Here is an 18,956-nt window from a genome sequence, read left to right on the forward strand (position 1 = left end):
ACTCTACCAAAACTTATGAGGAAAATTATCTCCTTCCTCAAATTTACAGATGCTTTAATGAGCAGTCCACATTTTAAAATCCTCATGTAGGATTTTAAATCCTACAGACCTGCTGGGATGAAACTGCAGTGATTTTGTACATTTGTTGAAAACACCAGTTAAAATTAATCACCTCAAAAGAAATCCCTTCCACCCAGCAAACAAGGATTCTTAGTTTAGAATACAAAAAAAGGAAGGGAGTGTTAATGTAGTAATTTACTTCATTGAGTGCTGGTCTACAGAGTATTTTTTAAAAAGTGAAATAACCTTTCTAATTTCTTTTTTTAAAGTCGTCAAAAAAAAAAAAAAAAAAAAAAAAGGATTAGATTGCTTCTGCATTTTAGCACTTGTTTCTGAACCACTAAAAGTCAGCTGATCAAACTTTCCTTTTGTTCACATGCAGTTCTTGTGTAAGAGGTGAGAAGCAGAGTAAGCACTGACCCCACAACCATAATGCTAAAACACTTCCAACACACACAGACCAGGCCTGTGAGTACAGGATGGAAAGCAGCAGAAATAGGGGGGTGGGGAAAGGACCCACAGTGCCCTAGAACAAGTTTTTTAAAAAAAAATTAAATAAGAAAATTAATCTCATTACCCATTTACAACAATGCAGGGGTGGGGGGAACTGGAAAAGAAAGAACTCTCTTCAACCTAGGTAACTAATACTTAAGGAAAATAAGGGAAAACCACACAGCTTTGGCTTCAGCTTCCAAGAAAGCTGGTAAGGTGAAAGAGGGCCACGTGGAGGTCAGTAGGTGATTTACAGAATGGTGTTGCAGCAGCACCCGGAAAACAAGTAACAGATGAAAGCAAACCAGAGAAAGTCAGCTAGGAAGCAAAAGGACCTCCAGCCATCATGGAAGTGAAGACTGTGCAGCAAACAAGTAAAGGTGGATCTGGAGAAATTCTGGAGGTGATTTTGTTGGAAGTAGACTTTGGGATTTTTTTTTTTTTCTTGGAATAGCCTACAGCAGGCTGACACAATGAATGCAGACACTTTAATCCATACCTTGTAGATTAAAGGCAGAACGTTTCAGAACTATCTAGAGGATTTAGGAGCTTAAACTGCAATGCACATTGCAGAAGAATTTGACCTGCAGTTAATCAGACTGTTTTGGAGTGTCTTTAGTTTCTGTTTTTAAACTGTTTTTTTCCTTGAAATCTCTGAGAAGGTGTGTTTCAAAATCAGGATGTGATTAACTGGAATTCCACATTTTGGAATTACAATGAGCAAGAGAACTAATGTATGCAAGTGTTATTTCTGATTTCTGTTTCTTCACATTTTTTGGAATCACTGTTAGTTTGTATCCTGGACAAAAGGGTTTAGGGCTTTCTTGAACTAAGTCCCTTTTTATGTAGCCAACTACAACACACTGGAAGCACAATTATGCAGCTAAGATAAGACAAAATGTAGTGGTGATGCACCAATTCATCATGTTTGGGTTCTTCTAATGAAGCCCATTACTCACAGAAGAGAATTTTCTCAAGCAGTTAGTCACCAGCAGACAGCTTTCCCCAATACCCCCTTCCTTTTCTGCAGCTGGTGAATAGCCTGGTCCTCCCCTCACCATCCCAGAAGTGCAATATTAGGAAAAGTCAACACCTAAATTAAAAGTAAACAAACAGTACTTAACGTTCCCTTAACCAAAAGAAATTAACAATAAAACAATACACCTTTCATGAGCAAGCAAACCTTTTTCATTTAATTAAAAAAAGACAAAAAAAGACAAAAACAGCCTGCTGTCCATTGAATGCTACAGAAAGACACTGAATATCTTTCTTTAGCTTATTAAAACAAGCATACAAATAAACTAGACACTACTAAGAGCTTGCATAGAAACATTTTGTTTTGTACTTTGTGCAAATCTTCCTAAATAAGGCATACTCATGGGCTTAGGTAGCAATGCAAGAGTTATCAAGGAATGCTGAGGAACCACAAGGAAAATTCCAGGCAGTCTGCAATCCACATCCACTTACACACTTCATTGGACTTCAAAGCCCAACAGCTGAGAGCTGCAGATCTCTCTGCAACATAAGGCAATATGGTATGTGTAGGGCCCAGCACCTGCTTCCAGCTACTCATGGGTTTACTACACATAAGATCACTTGAATTCAGAAAACCTGAGCCAGTAGTTAAAAAGGGGGCTTTGGATGTGGATTGGTAAGAACCTGGCTTCAGGGTGAAGCAAGGGAAGAGGCAAAGAGGACAACGACATCAAGAAGCACAGCCCGACACATAAAGGGGTTTTGTGCAGATTTTGCATGTCTTTTTATACTGTGAACTTTTCCCACGGGGCAATGTTTTTTCAAGCAAACTTGTCTCCTAACAAGTTATCCAGAAGAGTATTTCTGGAACAGAAAAAGCTAACACGTCTCTTAGCCAGCCAACAAGTGTCTATTGCAGAAATTCAATAAGAATTAGTGACACTGAAGAAGGGTGGCTCTGTAAAGAGGAAGGGAAGAAGAAGGAAGCTGCAGTAAGAGCAGTATCAGAAATCTCAAATAAGTTATGTAGCACAGAGGGAGATTATAAGGCCTAAGTGGAATAATGTTTTGCCTCCTTCTTCTCCCTTCAAATCAAGTATTTTCAGGAAATATTGAAGTACAACCTTCTTTTGAAAGCAGCTTTGCATTAAAAATCTGTTTCAACTCCAAAAGCTTTTTTAAAACACATTTTAAAACCCCACTAATAATAATCTTCAAAATCCCCCAGTATTTTGTAACATAAAATGGAATGTTCCTGGGCTAGAGCTGCCAGCTCCTTCAGGAACTCTGGGAAGAGGGCAGCTGCAAGTACGGCGTTCCTCACGTGCGCAGGAAGGCTGGGATGAGCCAGGCCTTTCTTTGCTTTCTGTCCCAGGAAAGGCTGCAGGACAGCCGGGTAAGCTTCAGGAAGATTCTTTCCTTTTCCTGTGTTGCTGCTGCTGTGCTGGACATTACCTAAAGACAGGAGGAGAGGGAGAGAAAAGAAAAAAGACTGTATATTAGGCACACAGAGTGTACAGTGTCCAAACCCAGTTCATAAGGATTGTAATTTGCAGTACCCAGATCATGAAGGGAGATACTCCACTATTTCCAGCATGTTAAAGTTCTATGTGGTCTGGTTCTACTGCATTTTTTATTACAATATCTTTCCCCAGGTTATATATCATTCAGTTCCAGCTCTGATGAGAGAAATATGTGGGCAGAAGAGGAGTCAAGGGAAAGAGTAATATGGATTTACCTTCTGAAACAGCAGATAACATCTACCAGTCTAGAGCCAGCATGGTCGTCTCCATTTCAATAATACTGTGCTCTATCCCTCCCCCAGATCAAACTGTTGTTTTGATTTTACTCCTCTTTCTCTATCCTTTCCCTGTGAATCACCATGTCAATGGGTTTGAAGCTAAGCTATCACATCACCACATGAGTTTGAAGCAAGTTAGAAACTAAGGGGAAAAAAAATTACAAATTTGATTCTTCGGCAGCTATAGGCCCCACTAACTACACTACTTCCCTGTAAAGCAACTAACCATTAAAAAGAGAGCAAGTGCAAGCCACTGTGTGTTCTGCTATATGATCTCTGCTGCCAGAGTTCAGAGGATCAGAGCTCAAGTATCAGAATGCATGGAAATACAGTGGCACCAGCACTTAAATTTCAATCAACTGCTCCTTGTTTCAACCTGAAGCAGAATTGCCCTTTAATTGGATGATAATTAATTTAGTGAAACTAAAAAGGTGACAAAATTAAATGCTGATGGAAATACTCTACAAAGAAAAATTAACCTGTAGAACTCACTGCTACAAGATAGAAGTCACTGGTACAAGGTACCATTGAGGCCAACAGCGGAGATAAAATCCTGTCTAACTTACAAGTGGGATGTTCTCCTGAGATGTTAAAGTAAATCATTAAAAAGAAATAAAAGGGCTGTTATGTTAACTCAAATACTGCAGACAAGCTCAACACAGCACTGCTGCCTTCAGAAGGGGTTTCCCTTACAGTGCACACAATTTATGTTAAGATAGCAGTCTCAAGGGACACCAGCCTTGCTCTGAAACCTCTCCAAGCAGAGGATGGGAGGAGGAACAGGGGGAGCTGCAGATGAAGGCCTCACTCGATGCTGCACAGCAATCCCTCTGTTCAACAGCTCTGCACTTTTGTTCCTCTCCTGTACTTCACCCAAGGCACTGTGGAATTATTCTACTCTTCCAAACACTTGAAAAAAAAAATTCATCTCAATCATTTAACAGACTCGTACTTTTCTTGAGTTTAAAACACCTTTCCAACTCCAGACTTATCAATCATTCATGTTGTTATTCTACAAATTTCTACCTACTAGAGAAAGAGTACAGGAATTTCTATTCTGTGGGAAAATCTGACTGTGGGAGGAAAAACAACTTAAATTATAGATTACAATGAAAAGATAAAGTTTTAAGCTTCCCCTGAAGATCTTCTTCAGATTTTCTAATGTCAAAACGTTTCATAATTAATATTTTAAGTTTTTTAAATAGTTTAGGCAATATAACCAGAATGCTAGTATACTGTCAAAGCTTTGCTTTTATTTATACTCTTCCTTCTAAAAAGAATCAAAACTGATATATTTCTAAAAATAATTTTGGTTTAGATTCAACTGCTCGTTTGGAAAAAAATCCAAAAATACCAGAAAAGCACACGAAGCTGATCTAGGAACTAGAGATTTGGATTTTTCCTTTGATCAGGACTGTTCACTTCTCTCTAGAGTAAGGATGCAATCTAAGTTATACAATTGAAAACTGAGCAAATGACTACTCTGAAGATTGTTACCACATTGAAAGAGAGGCAGCTTGCACATGGAACTACATCGTGACAGCTCTAGATGTGTAACCAGAGCCCAAGCTGTGGTGGAAGAAACCACACACTCCTGCAAACAAAAAAGAACAACTTGTACCATTTCTGTTCAAACATCTTCAGAGACCAACCCTGTAAAGTGAGAGAAAATGCTCTGTAATGTTTTGGTTCTACATGTGTCTTCCCCACTAACTCTAGCTTCAGGTTTTCATATGTGAGTTCTGTAGGAGGCTGGCTATGTTCAGACCTGCAGAGAACACTGAGGTTTATCCTCCACTTCTGTTGAGGGGAAAAGTCCCTCAGAGAGCAACCAATATGTCTCACAGTCAGAGGCAGTGTTCAGGCTAATGCAAAGAAGTGCATGGGGACTTCCTAATTTGTTCTTTGGTTTTTGTTGATTTTTTTTTTTTTTAATTTATCATTATTGCAGCAGTTCCTACCTTGCACTTCTTAACCAATATAAAGTACTGGTTGGTGGGTTACTGAGCCAACTCTCCCCCGGGATTACAGTTTGATGATTTGCATCACTAGTCCTGTAGGGAACCCAGTCTGCAGTTATCCAGACATTTACTTACTCTCCACTTAAAGAGAAGCCTTCTTTGCAGGAGTTGCCACTATACAGAAGAAAGTGTACTAGCAGGGTGACTAAGCAGTCTTGTTTCAAATTTCTAAATAATGACCAGCATGAGTCAACCTGGCAAATTCTGAAGCCCACAGAAGAAAACTGATGTAAAACAGGAAGTATAAATAAATGTAATTGAGAATGCATTATTGCCATCACCTGCAGAAAAAAAGGACTCTGAATGTTGCCTCCTAATTTCATCTTCCACATGCTAGCTACAGTGCCATCTAATTGTAAGGCTTTTATGGCACCAAAATGCAAAGCCTAAAATGCTACTGACATGTGCAGCACACAGCTTTCTTACAGCAGGCACCTTCCACAGACCAATTCTTCAGGAAGCAGCCTTAGCAAGATCCTAATTTTACAGACTAGATGTACTGCAAACCTTAGAAACACATACCATGCTGACTAGAGACTAGGAATATTATTCTCCAGAACCTTGAAAAATGAAAACACAATTAAAATGGTACATAGAGTCCTGATTTCCATACCTCTGGAAATTCATGAAAAGCATCAATATCTTCACAGAAGTGTGGGCAGAGTGGGTGATTATTAATGACTCCCAAAGACGAGTAAGCATACACCTGTAAATGCAGCCTCTCTTGAACCCTTTTGCAGAGTCAGCTCTTCATGACTCACCAAATTTGACACATTCCCATTGTGTGACAAGTTGGCTTTTAAGAGAAGCCTGCAGTTTGCCCCACGGTGGCACAAGTAAGTACAGGTAACTGCAAAGACAGGTGCAGTGTGCACTGTGCTTGAGAGGCAGCAGATGTCACAGCAAAGCTGACTTGGTGGAATGATACCTGTCTCTTAGACACACACCTCTTGTTTTTTCTGTTTGTTTTGCTTTGTTGGTCATACAAGAAAGATACTAGCCAGAAAACTCCCAGTATCTTATCTCCTTCCGTGGTAGCCCAAACCATGATACCAAACCTTACTCAATTGTTGCAGAAGTCAATTTATCCTGAACTTCTGTTCTTTCTAACATTTATCAAAAAAGAACCAATGACTAGCTGAAGGTCAGGCTAAAAATAAAGTGAAATCATGCACATATGCCACCTCACCTCATGCTTTGAAAGCGAGTTTGTTTACTGACAGCAAGCCAAGAACTGATTTTGTTACTTCCTTAAACAGACATTTTATATACCGAATAAAAACTTCTTAACAGCAAAGAATATCCAAATAGACTCATACACAGTCTACTGAGTATCACCACTTTAAAGTTAGAAGGATACAGCTGGCTAATGACATTCACAACACACCACACCTTTTAATCATCTGGAGAAAAGGACAGGGGTAACTGTCATTCCACCCAGCCCTCTTCTGAGCAAGGTTACCATTTACCTTTGGTGAGTAATTCTTCTGCAGAATCAGACATGTCCACACGAAAAAGCAAGTACTGTTGGGCCTCCAGGAGAAGACCTGGAAAGTCTTTTTCAATGGAAGCAAAATGTTCAATCTTATTTTTCACAGATGCCAGCACCTGCCAAAACAACACTAACAATTACTTATTTCTCCTTTGCTGCTGGTGCAGCGACAGACTGAATATTCAGGCTTTCTCTACCTGAATTAAAATAGAGTTCTGACAAAAGCCATGGTCAAACAGAGTTTCCAGTTCTTTGCACAAATGTAATTAAAACATGGAAATGAAATAAGAAGCTCTCAGACAGGTAGGAAAGCTACATGTGAAACTGACAGGAGCTAATGTAAGGTTTAAGGAGACACTAAAGACACTGCTCCAGTAGGCATGGCTAACACCTGGTAAATACCTGATAGAGTGAGCGCACACTAGGCTGAAACACCATGTTGGTGTTGAGCAGAAAGGAGCGAAGAAGCGGCTGTGGGTAACTTGCCAGCTGAGTAATAATCCCAATAAGCAGCAAATTTACATGCAAGGAATTCTCCAGCATGTTCTCCAGCTTCGACAATACTACACTGATGAATGGTCCTGCATGAAAATAAGAAGGAATCAATGTTTTTGTTTTCACAGAAGAAAAACCCTAAGATCCAGGAAAAAGGCATTTAAAGGGAATTTTGACCATCATAACCAACCAAATTAGCCCTCCCACACATTAATTAAAGACAGCAGGGAGAAAACCCAAACTGTAGTTGAACAGAGAAAGCAGATTTAACAGAGGTGCTGAAAGCTTTTGTGGTTAGCAGCACATTTGCTACCTAGCCAATCAGTTTGCATTAATGGCATATTTAACGTGTGTGACTATTCCATTTGCATGTGCCAATAAGGATTTAGCCTAGGACATTACAGTCTACCACTCTATTCCCCTTGAATATATTGGAAGGGTACTACTGGTTTTAAGGCAAATAGAATCTGCTGTTTTTACTCTTCCTGTGCCTTATTTCTATTTTAGGACTGAGCAAAGTGAAAAATTGCTAACTTTCTTCTTCTATCAAAAAACTGATGTTCTAAAAAAAATATGAAAATGCTGTTCCAAACATAAAAATCAAACTGTGATAGTTCCCACCACAAGAAAAGGCATTTTCCCTACACCAATCAGTCACACAAAGCAGGGAAGACATTAAAAATTGTTTTATAAGCATAATTGCTGGTATACATAGGTGTTATCATATAAATGTCACCAATAAGTAATAGCTTTAGTTTGTGTATTCATGCTGAAGGACAGCCATTGAAATACAGAAGCATTTACCATGAAGTACATAAACCCTTAGTGCACAAGCTTAAGAAACCTTTGCAAGGCTGAGAATGACTTCACCCAAATACTGCCCTGATAGACCACACAGCTGGGGAGATGCTTGAGGCAGCCAGTACAAGGGACCTCCTCACAAGTAAAGTCTTAGAAATGTCTCTTGTCCCACCCACAATCCCACCACGCTTTTCCAGTTGCATAAAAGCTAGGAAAACCATGCAGAAGAATCCCTGGATGATGTGCACTGCTATATTTGAATATCCCACCTTCAAGCCTGGCAAAAGATGCATGCCATGGGCACTTCCAGGGTCAAGCAGGTGGCCATAATCCAACATCATTCCAGCTCCCCATGGCAGCTTGCACATGGCTGCCATCCAAGCTGGCTGGGCACACTGCAGCCTGGTTCAATGTGCAGGGGCTAAGGCACTTCTGGGCCAGCACAACAGGAAGGATCAAATGAGGAGTGCCCCTACTGCCATTCCACTTAACAGAGCTCCACTAAAGGCTGGAATCTGTCACACTTTACAGCAACTGAGCACAAAGCAAGCACTCCTTCCAGACTCACCTCTCAGGGCTAATGCTGGCACAGCTCTGCTGGCAAGAGGAAAGGTGAGAGAGCCAGCGTTGACAAGGCTTTATGTGGCTGCTGCCTTTCAACCACCACGACAGCCACCAGAGCCCGGGTACCCAGTGGAGCAGCCCCAAAACACTTTTCCTGAGGCACAGTTTATTCTGTCCCAACATAACCTATCCCTGCTCATGGTGACATTTTCACAGAGCTCCTGAGGGGAGCCCTACTGTATCAAAAGTGATGGCAGAAGGAGCTCAAGATGTGTCACTGTTTCTCTTCTCTAGGTAACGCTTCAAAGCTGAGTAGGTAAAGCTGAAGCTAAGTACATGTAACAACTGCTGCTTGGCACTGCAAGAGAGGTTATCAAATACATAATTTATTTTTTTTTAAGTCATAGCATGACTTTTACTCCCACAAATTTATTGAAATGAGAATCAGAGGATGTAAGCAGAGTTTAGAAGCCTTGTAAGAAACAGATAACTAGATGAAAAGTCAAAAAATTACTTCCTTCATGACCATGAAGTCAAGCACTGATATATAGAGAGGGAGGGAGCAAAATATAAATTCCTGTTCCTGAACACCACAAGTGAAAATAGGGATGAGAATGTTTAATGCTTTTACAGTGGATATAAGACACTGAGAGGGCATTTTTTTCACAGATCCATAGGTCTGAAGGGAGCATCTTTGCATTGCTGACACTTACTGGCTGTGGGAAACTTCTGTCAGAGAGAGAAAAGCAACCTAAAAACTTTATCAAACACATCTACAAACATAATACAGCATTGCAAATTAGATACAGATAGAAGAGTTTGGCTTGGAAGGGACCTCAAAAACCATCTAGTTCCAAGCAGGAACACCTTCCACTAGACCAGGTTGCTATCTTTGAAAGGCTCTGCAATTTTAACATTTCCAAGGTATTTTTGCAAGTACCTCCTTACATGCAATCACTAAGATCTCCATTAAAGCAAGGTAAGGAGTCTAAGAGTAAAACACACTGTAGATGGGTAGCAAACATCTAGGCTTATTGTGTTCAGCTTTTTATCTTCATTTTCCCCAATTTTGAGGTTTTCATGGGCTTGGGCGAGGGGTGGGTTTTTGAAAGTGAACACATGGAGAGAGGGACTAGATGAAGAATGAGAGATACAGAACATTTTTGAGCTACATTTGACAGTGGATAATGGAAAACAGAGATTTGGATAAAAGCAAATTGCCACCATAGCAAGAATAGCATATTAGTTGAAAAACAGAGTGGATTTTTCAATTAAGAAACAGTGCCAAGTATTCTGGCCAGAGCTGACCAGAAAGGGCTGCTTTCAATGAACCACATTTTCCTCCTCCAAATGAATAAGAAGCCATGTTATAGAGGTTTTGTGTTGGGTGAGGAAACCTAGTAGGTGATTTTTTTTTTTATTATTTGCATTACTCTGGTATCTAGGAGACCTAATTAAAGACCAGGAGCCTGCAGTGCAAGGAGCTGCACAAATACAGATCAAAAGCCCACTCTGACCTCCAGTAGTAATGTCATTCCTGAATAGCTTGGACAGTCAGCAGAGAGCAATCTTAAACTGCTGCCTGGCACTAGACAGAAAAGCATGCCAAGAGTGAGGGCAGACCTGACACTGGAGAACAGGATGCCAGGGCAGAGCAGGGAGACAGGCACGTACAGACATGGCGCCAGTGCTGACACCTTCTGCTACAATGTGGAATAGCAGAGAGAGGAAAAATGGCACCGTGATGCTGCTTCCCTCCCATCAGAGATGAAAGCTGCCAGAAAAACAAATTATTGACCCAGGCTCTGCATATTAAAAAAGCTACTCTGAACACCTTTCAACTGAAAAAGCCTCTTCTGGAGTGACAGAGCTCTCACATACAAACAACATAACCTCTGCTCAATGTTTTAAACAATAACCAAGAAAAAAAGCCCTGAAACACTACCATTTGCTTTCACCACACTGATGACTCTGCTGTATTTTCACACTGTATTTCACTCTCCTTGGAGTGATTTCAGCTATTTAGGCTATTACCCTGTTTAGTGGCAGGACTCTTCCTTGCTCTATGCTTGTATTGTGTGCCACACAGTGTGATCTCATTTGGCCACCTTTAATCACCATGCCTTCCTATATTTGCTATATATGTAATTAACAGGACACCTGTAAATGGAGCACTCTGGCTCCTCGGAGAGTGCTTGGGAGAGACATCCTCCTTTGGTCCAAAGGGTGATGGTATGCTCTCTGCAGAAGGGGTATCTGCTGAGAAATTCTCAAAGTCCTCCTCTTCTTCTGCTGGAGAGACAGGATCAGGAGCATCCAACTTCTGCTCCTCCAAGCTTGCACTGTTTGGATCCAGTTCCTTAATAATTCTGTCATACTGTGCAATGAAATCCTCACCATCTGTGCTCAGCAGTTTTACACTTAAGTTACAATCTGCCTCCTGAGAAGAAATCTTTAACTCTAAGTCTGGCTGTGGATCAATCTCAGTCATTTTCTGGTTTATTTGTTCTCTCATTACACCTTTAGTTGAGCTTGAATTTCTCTTACTGTGCTCATCCAAGTCCATTTCCAGCTGGGTCTTTGCAAGAGATCCATTGACTATGGTCTGGCTCTGCACCTTGTGTTCTCTGGCTACATTTAAAGGTTTCTCCTTGGAGCTATCATCATCTTGAGTATCCTTCTGGGCACATAACCTGTAAACCATAACATCATCCTGAAAGTCTGACTCCTCTATATAAGAGCCTTTGATGAGCATAATGGCATTTTTTTTCATTTCTTGAATGTGTTTTGGTGGCTCTACAGGTGGCTGCATTTCTGTGCTCCCCAGATCATCGTATGGTTGTGGTGAGCTCACATTAGAACCAGGAGAAATCCCTGTGTCATAGCTATCATCCCATTCTAGCTCCAGCTGCATCTTCTCACTGAACGGAGTTGCTTGAGCAGAGCTACATGAGCTCGGTGTCCTTTGCTGGAGCCGAAACATGGGGTGTTCCACGTCTGTACCGTTCTCCTCTGCAAGTGTCTGGATAAAGGTGTCTGGATCAGGATTTACTCCATCATACAAGGCAGACCAAACCTTACAATCTTTCATGCACTGGATAATGGCCTCTTGAGCTTCCGCCAGGTACTGCAAGTAGCTGATGTCCACAGCCCTTCCATATTCCACAATGCAAGCAGATTCAGAAGAGTGTCTACCAGGGTCTGGAAGTAAAGAAGACAACTCGTATTAAGAGTAGTGTATCAAATTTTCTCCAGCTAGGCATCCACTAAGACATTGCAGGGAGAGTCTTTAACCCTAACCATCCAAAAAGGCAGGAAAACCAAAGCACAACAATTGAGATTTGCTCATAAATGCACAATTGCAATTTTTTCTATCATAAAGACAGAGCTGTAACTCAAGATTTCTATGAGAGCAGTCTGCATTCAAACTTTAATACAGCAACCACTCTGAAGCAGCCATTTGCTGCCATGTATCAGAACACTGCTGTCATGAATGCATATTCAAGCTTCAAGCTGGATAGCTGTTAAAATAAAGTTTCAATAGACTTGGACATATGGAAGGAATTTAACAAACTTTCTAGGCCAGGCTTGCCCAGTTTATTGTTGCCCAGCACATTTCCTTCCCCTTCTATGCCTTCCTCCCATAAGGTGCTACCAGATCAAACTCAATTAACAATTTGCTCTTCCCCTGAGCACCAATTACCTTTAGCTTGTGCTGGTTTTGTCCAGAGAATATAGTCTTTTCCTTGGCTTTCAAGTGTCAAAGTGATTCCAGTGGAGCAGCAGAGAGGTGTTAGGGCCAGCAGTTTTGCAGCAGATACAGAGTAACAGTCTCTCTCTTTCACAGCTCTCCGCTGGCTCAGCATCATGTGGTTGCATGGGATCAGATACCTGAAACAGCAGTGCCCGGCATCACTTATCATCCTTCCATGTTAGAGAAAGCAACAACACACAGAATTGCCTTCCCACCTTCCTGCCTTCTCAAATTAAAAGAAACAACAATAATAGTGTTTACAGTGATCCATTTTCTAAACCTCTCAAGAGCATGAAACCATGACTCTTTATATTGTCATGCTTGGTTTGATGAGGAGCTACCAAGATGAGTAGAGATAGGAGACAGTTGCATCAGAACAGTGAATCCTGTGCAGGTCAGAGCGAACCTGTTGTAAGAAAGTATGGAGGGAGTGTGGGACAGGCAGATGTCAAAGGTCAGCAGAATGGTTTGGTCTGACTCTGAATGCATTCTGTCCCAGAATCCTCAATTTATGTTTTCCTGAGGAATCCAGAGAGAGGCAGTTTGCCAGGCAAGCAGCCAGAAAAAAAGAGGAGGGAAGGGTCATCTAAGCATTTTACTGCAGTAGATCAAGACTGAGCTCTTAGGCAGAGGAGGGAAGAAGCTAGAGGAAGCTAAGAACAGAGAAAGCACAGTCTCAAGTTGAACTTCTTTAGAGCACTTTTGTTTTACTTTTTAAAAGCACTTTTGTAAGATCCTCAGTGTTAACTGCACCAATGATCCGGTACTTAAAACGCAAATAAATTCTAAAGGATTCCCTAAATAAACAAAAAGATCAGCCACAGGCACTCTAATGCCGAGTGGTGATGTACTTGTGTTCACAGAGGTCCTCGCAGTATGTCCAGGCACCACTGCCAGATCTATAGGGAATTTCACCTTAATGCCTGCGTGTGGAGGGACAGACAGTAGCTGGAATATTCATGTGATCTGCAATGCTAAAAGCCCAAGTCAGTTACGCCAATATTTCCAAATAAATAACCAGTTCTCATCTAATAAACATACCCAAATTGTAAGTATTTTGAAGCAATGTATAGAATGACAAATTAAAACCAAAAATTATCACTGCATTTAGTACATCACTTAATCCACCTACAATAGTGCAGGAGCCTGAAGTATTCTCACTGAGCAAGGAATCAAAGAGGTGGAAAACAACAAGGCTGGAAGCTGCAAACAGTGTACAGGTCTGTACCACAGTGCATAATACACTAGAGAAAACATGCAGGAGAGAAGAATTATGCATTTAGAAGCAGGGAATAAGGACTATGGAGGTGATAAATATATTCTTAGCTTCTCTCACTTTTACAGAAATAAATCACAAGGAAAACCTCTTGCTCTGGAGATCTCAGGATGTAAATCAAACTTTGTCAGGTCTGGTAGACTTTCGTTGGGACCATAAATATTCTTATCTCTGTAGTTACTCGGATTTCTGCTCTCTGGGAGAACTCCCACCCAGCTCTGCATCCACAGAGACCATACGTCCCAGGGTTAGGATGAAGAATGGGAAAACAGAGTTTGGACTTTACCTTAAAACTAGCTGTAACATCACATCTTCACAGTGCAAGCCAATGAGTGTTCTGAACAACGCCAAGGAGACCACACAGAGCTGGAAAATGATAAACACTGTCAGCTTTTGATCTGGAAATTGTATCTTTCTAATCTTCCCTGCATACTACATCACAAAATGGCTCTGCCAAAACATCATGATTTATAAGACACTCTTGGAATGATGTTTCACTTAGTCAGCACCCCGTGAGATAATTTTTTTTCAAGTTGTCTAGAGATATATATGTAATATGCTACATTTTAACAAAATACAATCCTAAACAGAATTTTCCTTCAAATAAGCTATTAAAAAGTGGTCTTAAATGTTATTCAAATTTATTAATTTGACTTAGCATGAACTGAACCCTGTAACTTCCAATACAGTGTTTTAGTTGTTACCTCTGACACAGAATTTGAATCAACTAAGGGTCTTTTCTGGGAGGAAAGTTATAAATCACTTCAGGTTTCTGTTGCTTTAAGTATAAGAAATTATTAGTGTTCTGCACATAAGAAGCTGAATGGTTGAAAAGCTTCACAACAAGCCTTTGGAAGAAGTCAGATTCTTGCATGAAATGTATGTTTTAACTGGGGGAGGGACACAGGAGAAAAACAGGAAATCTCCTTTTATCTGCAAAACTTACAGGGAGTCAAGTATAACCTTTCTTCATTACATGAGACTTCAAAAACACCTGCTGCTGCCTCAAATTATCCTGTATTTAAAAAATTTCAGTTTACAGGGAAATAGTAATCATTAGTCTTTGCAACCATTTGCAAATCTGGAATCTTCTGAATAACTAAATTCAAGTCTATTTTTGTACTGTGTAAAAAGATAAAATTTAAAATACACTCAAGAAACACAGAGGATAGTATTTCTAACAAGTCCTTTCAGGCACCTGTCTCTAAATAAGTTTATCTCTGTGAATTAATAATCAGTATTTTCATCAATAGTAATGTACACAGCTTTTTTGCTATGTTTGTACTTGGCTGAGCTATGCTGCAGAAAACTCCTTTAGTATCATGGAATCACTTTGGCTGAGATCCTGAGTTGCTCAGGACTGCAGAATTCTTTACAATTCCCATCTCGTTTGCCTATGGAACAGTAATTAATGATTAGCAGAGACAACAGCATTTGCATTTTTGTTGACAGAACTGTTTCAGTTTTCAGAGTTAATCCATCTTAGAGATGCAACAAAACAGCAGCATAAATCAGTATTTGCATGCACTTACATTTCAAAACAATTTTTAGATGAAGCTACTGTCCCTAATACCCAAATTTAATGCACATGCTGGTGGTTCTGGCTTCTCTGAAACATTACTGCACATTCTAAGCATTCACTTGAACTAAATTCTTGACTTCATCCATGAAGCTCTGCATCACCCAAGAGTCAGCCAAGGCTGCCAGTCAAGCAAGGCTCACTCAAGTAGTCCAGTGTAACAAGTAGTCATTTTCTCATCCAGAAGATACAACTGTTGGCAAAGGTAAGTACCCTCTCTGGCAGGCAGCTCTCCAGCCACCGTGCTGCCCTGTGCCTAGGCTGAGAAGGAACTCAGCACAAACCCGAGATAAACCTGACTACGCAAGGGAGTGAAGGCAAAGAGAAGGAAGCAGCAGCCTCACCACTTGAGCAAGAAAGTGCATTCTTTTAATCAAATAAAGCAGGCAACATCATAGCTAAGTAAACATGCTACAGTAATACAGACTATAGATTCCTGAGAAATACATCAAGATCACAGTCATCAACTGGGATCCACTTGGAGACATCCTTAGAGGGCTCCTGTTGTCTCCCCAGATGGACAATTCTAAAATGCTTGCTGCTTGACAAAACTCCAAAGATCAAAAATAGTCCTCACCACAATTATATTTATAAGTCCCAGGGAGAGTTTCTATGACAGCACCAATACAGCACTGTTCAGAATAAAAAATGCTTCCAAGTTTACCTTTTATCTTCCAACAGGATTCAGACTTCCAGAAGCTCTCATTACCTATATCCCATTTCCTACACATGTGAAACCACCCCACACCTTTATTAGCTTTGTATAGTGGTTGCTAAATGTCAAAACACACACACAAAAAATTGAGAGGGTGGAGAAATCACACCACTGGGTGGAGGGGAGAAAATTCCTAGTTAAACTAGTACCCAACTGTAATATATGAAATCTCCCATTTAAACATTGAACCTACATCCATGCTGAATACCTGAACTTCCTTTCTGCTGGTCTTACCCGGAATGGTGTGTTGATTCTGCTGGTAAGTGTATCCAGGATATGAACATTCTCGTGTCGGTGCAGCAAAATAAAGCGGAGGAAGATCTTGAGGAGGGCTGGCTCTGAAACGCTGCGCAAGAAGAGATCCAGGTATGCAGTCGTAGTCATCACTTCCTCCACAGTCACCTGTAAGCAGAAGCAATGTAAATACTGCAAACACAAACACACTGCACACATAAAATATCCATCCATCCTTGGCAGCAGTATATCTAGCATCCAGAACTCTGCCACAAAAACACTGAGTCTTCACTCTTAAATTTGCCTCACAAGCATTTTGAACACATTTCCTACCTGTCTTGCATCCCCAGGAAAAAGCATCCTCCCTCAAACTGACACCCCAGATCTCATACATAGTGAAAACCAAAGAGGCAAATCATGCTAGAAGATCCCCTTTCTGCCCATGTCATCTCCTCTACATCACACTTCTACTGTCCCTCAGAAACATTTTCAGATGTTGTGAATGCCTGTATCTACCACTTATTAAAAAATAAATGTCTGAGCAGAATCAAAGCACAGTACAATGTCATGGTCGTGAAGCTTTAAAGACAAAATTCCCATAAATGTCCAGAATTTTGTCATGATTTTCCTTCTTTTCATTTTGCCACAGCACAATTTCTCATTTTACTCAATTTTTCAAAGAAGTATCTATACACAGATATTCACACATAAAGCCCAACCCAAAATCTTCACTGCTGACTATTAGTAGATCAAAATAGAATTCATGATCCATGTGACATTTGCATACCATAACCCACGCTGCTCTGCTTACTGCAATCCCTTGGAGATTATCTATTCACAGAACATACTGGCAAAACACAGAAAATTCCAAAGCCCACCTCTGCACCATGTACTGCTCTTGCAAAGTCATCATTTTTTAAATAGTTACCCAGGAATCTAATAAGCTTAAGTGCACAAAGATAAACCCTTAAATACAAGAATCTGTCTAAATGAAAGGAAGTATTAAACATCTTTTGTTTACCAAACTTAGCTGGATAAATGAAAAGACTGATTTTATTAAAAAAGAAAAAAAGAATCAAAGCTGTCACTTAAGACCTAAGAGGATTTAGAAAATACCCAGAAGGGCAACATTTACGTAACATGCTGTAAATATTAAAATCCCTGTTCCATTATGCTGCATGTTAACCATGTACACAGTAACGTCATGATGCAAACATTCTCTTTAAAGCATTTAAGATCACAAGCTGCTTCTGGGTGGTTACACAGAACATAGGAATGAGGCACACAGCCTGCAGACTTTATGGAGAGAGAATCTCTAAAGCTAAGGTCATTGAATCACTCTCAGTCTGAGACGTTTTTCTAATATTCAGCTACACCATCATTAATACAGTGGAATACTACTTCATTTTGGTATTAGAAACAAAGTACCAGGAAGTAGCAACAGTTAATTTTTCATCAGGAAACAGAAGCAGCCCAGCTCCAATGAGAAACTGTTTTCTTGGAATAGGTTTGGGAACTTGTGTAAGAAGGAATAGCTTTCTGGTGAAAATTGGTGTCTGTTGTCCTAAGGACTTGTCTTTTCTCCCTTTTTTTTTTTTTTTATAGCAGTGAGTGGTAAAAAGCAAAGCCCAAGAAATCCATCATGTGACATCATTATGACACCATATAGTTCATGGACAAGTTTAAACTCTCTGTCAAGGAAAGGTCAGACAGAAGTAATACATCATTATGTTTCCACGTCGCTTCTTCATCCTTTATGGGGAAAAAGAAGCACGTTCTTGGCCGCCATTTTCACCAATGTTTGTTGACAGACTGTACATGTATCAAATACTGCAGCTGTACATGAAAGCAAGAAAAGCCAGCAGATTCACAAGGGCAGTGACCTTTTTCTAAAGCCCACACTCTTTGGACAACTCATCCTACAATTTCTATCAGTGAGAGAAACCCACATGCTTCTCAAAGTGTGTATCATGAATGAAACAAAGAGCAGCAGCAGAAGAAAGCCAAGTGGAGAGAAGCTTAGAAATGTTGTATTCTGAGAGTGTGTACAGTGCTCCTGACAGCTCGGGCACTAGACAAAAAATGGAATCGTGTTTAATAGCCAACATTTCACTGATACCAGTAAGTTCACAAAGGAGTTACTTGTAATCTTGTTAAATCCTAATTTTTTGAAAGAGGAGTTTTGTGAAGGGTACCACAGTACACTTAATTTTTATTTCTTCTTGGGGAAAAAAAGTTGGTGAATCGGATTTTCCAAGAAAAAGACCAGATGACTAAGTTATGTCAAGATTTAAATGGATTTGTCAGAATCTTTTTCAATTTTCAGTGAAAACATACTGTCTTATCCACAACACTCCTTCAAATTTCCTCAATAAATGAAGCTGGGCTCTATTTTGCAGGATCACTGTGCAACACTCAAAGCAGGAACGTTAAAGTTGCACAAGCAATTTGTATGCTATCATGTTCTAGAAGTTCTAGTGCTCTCTCAGTGTGCCTTTGTGTGCAACTTGTCACTACAAACCAGCAAGGAGACCAACCTTCTGCTTCCTTGCCAGGACAAATCAAACAAAAATATTGCTGTTGGGCACTTAAATGCAACCTGGGTATGCAGCTTAGGAAAAAGATTGATTAACCTGGCAAGCAGATGGCTGTGCTTTTACAATTACTGCATCTTATTTTGCCACCTTGCATTCTGTG

The 18,956-nt window shown here is 40.3% G+C and overlaps 1 protein-coding gene across 6 annotated transcripts in view; it reads right to left on the reverse strand.

Moving 5' to 3' along the window:
• Positions 1-944: 944 nt before the first annotated feature.
• The window catches only part of FHIP1A (FHF complex subunit HOOK interacting protein 1A), an 80,214-nt gene continuing 62,202 nt past the window's right edge, over positions 945-18,956 (reverse strand). For all 6 annotated transcript variants that reach the window (XM_083861338.1, XM_083861339.1, XM_083861343.1 and 3 more), the window contains 7 exons: positions 16,260-16,427; positions 14,018-14,097; positions 12,405-12,592; positions 10,862-11,902; positions 7,244-7,422; positions 6,819-6,957; positions 945-2,982 (listed from right to left, as the gene is read on the reverse strand). In XM_083861338.1, the coding sequence (XP_083717464.1) occupies positions 2,729-2,982; positions 6,819-6,957; positions 7,244-7,422; positions 10,862-11,902; positions 12,405-12,592; positions 14,018-14,097; positions 16,260-16,427 (2,049 nt within the window). In that variant the 3' untranslated portion in view covers positions 945-2,728. The remainder of the gene's footprint in view (positions 2,983-6,818; positions 6,958-7,243; positions 7,423-10,861; positions 11,903-12,404; positions 12,593-14,017; positions 14,098-16,259; positions 16,428-18,956) is intronic.

This window comes from Zosterops lateralis (genome assembly GCF_965231275.1).
Source record: "Zosterops lateralis genome assembly, chromosome: 5".
Lineage (NCBI taxonomy): Eukaryota > Metazoa > Chordata > Aves > Passeriformes > Zosteropidae > Zosterops > Zosterops lateralis.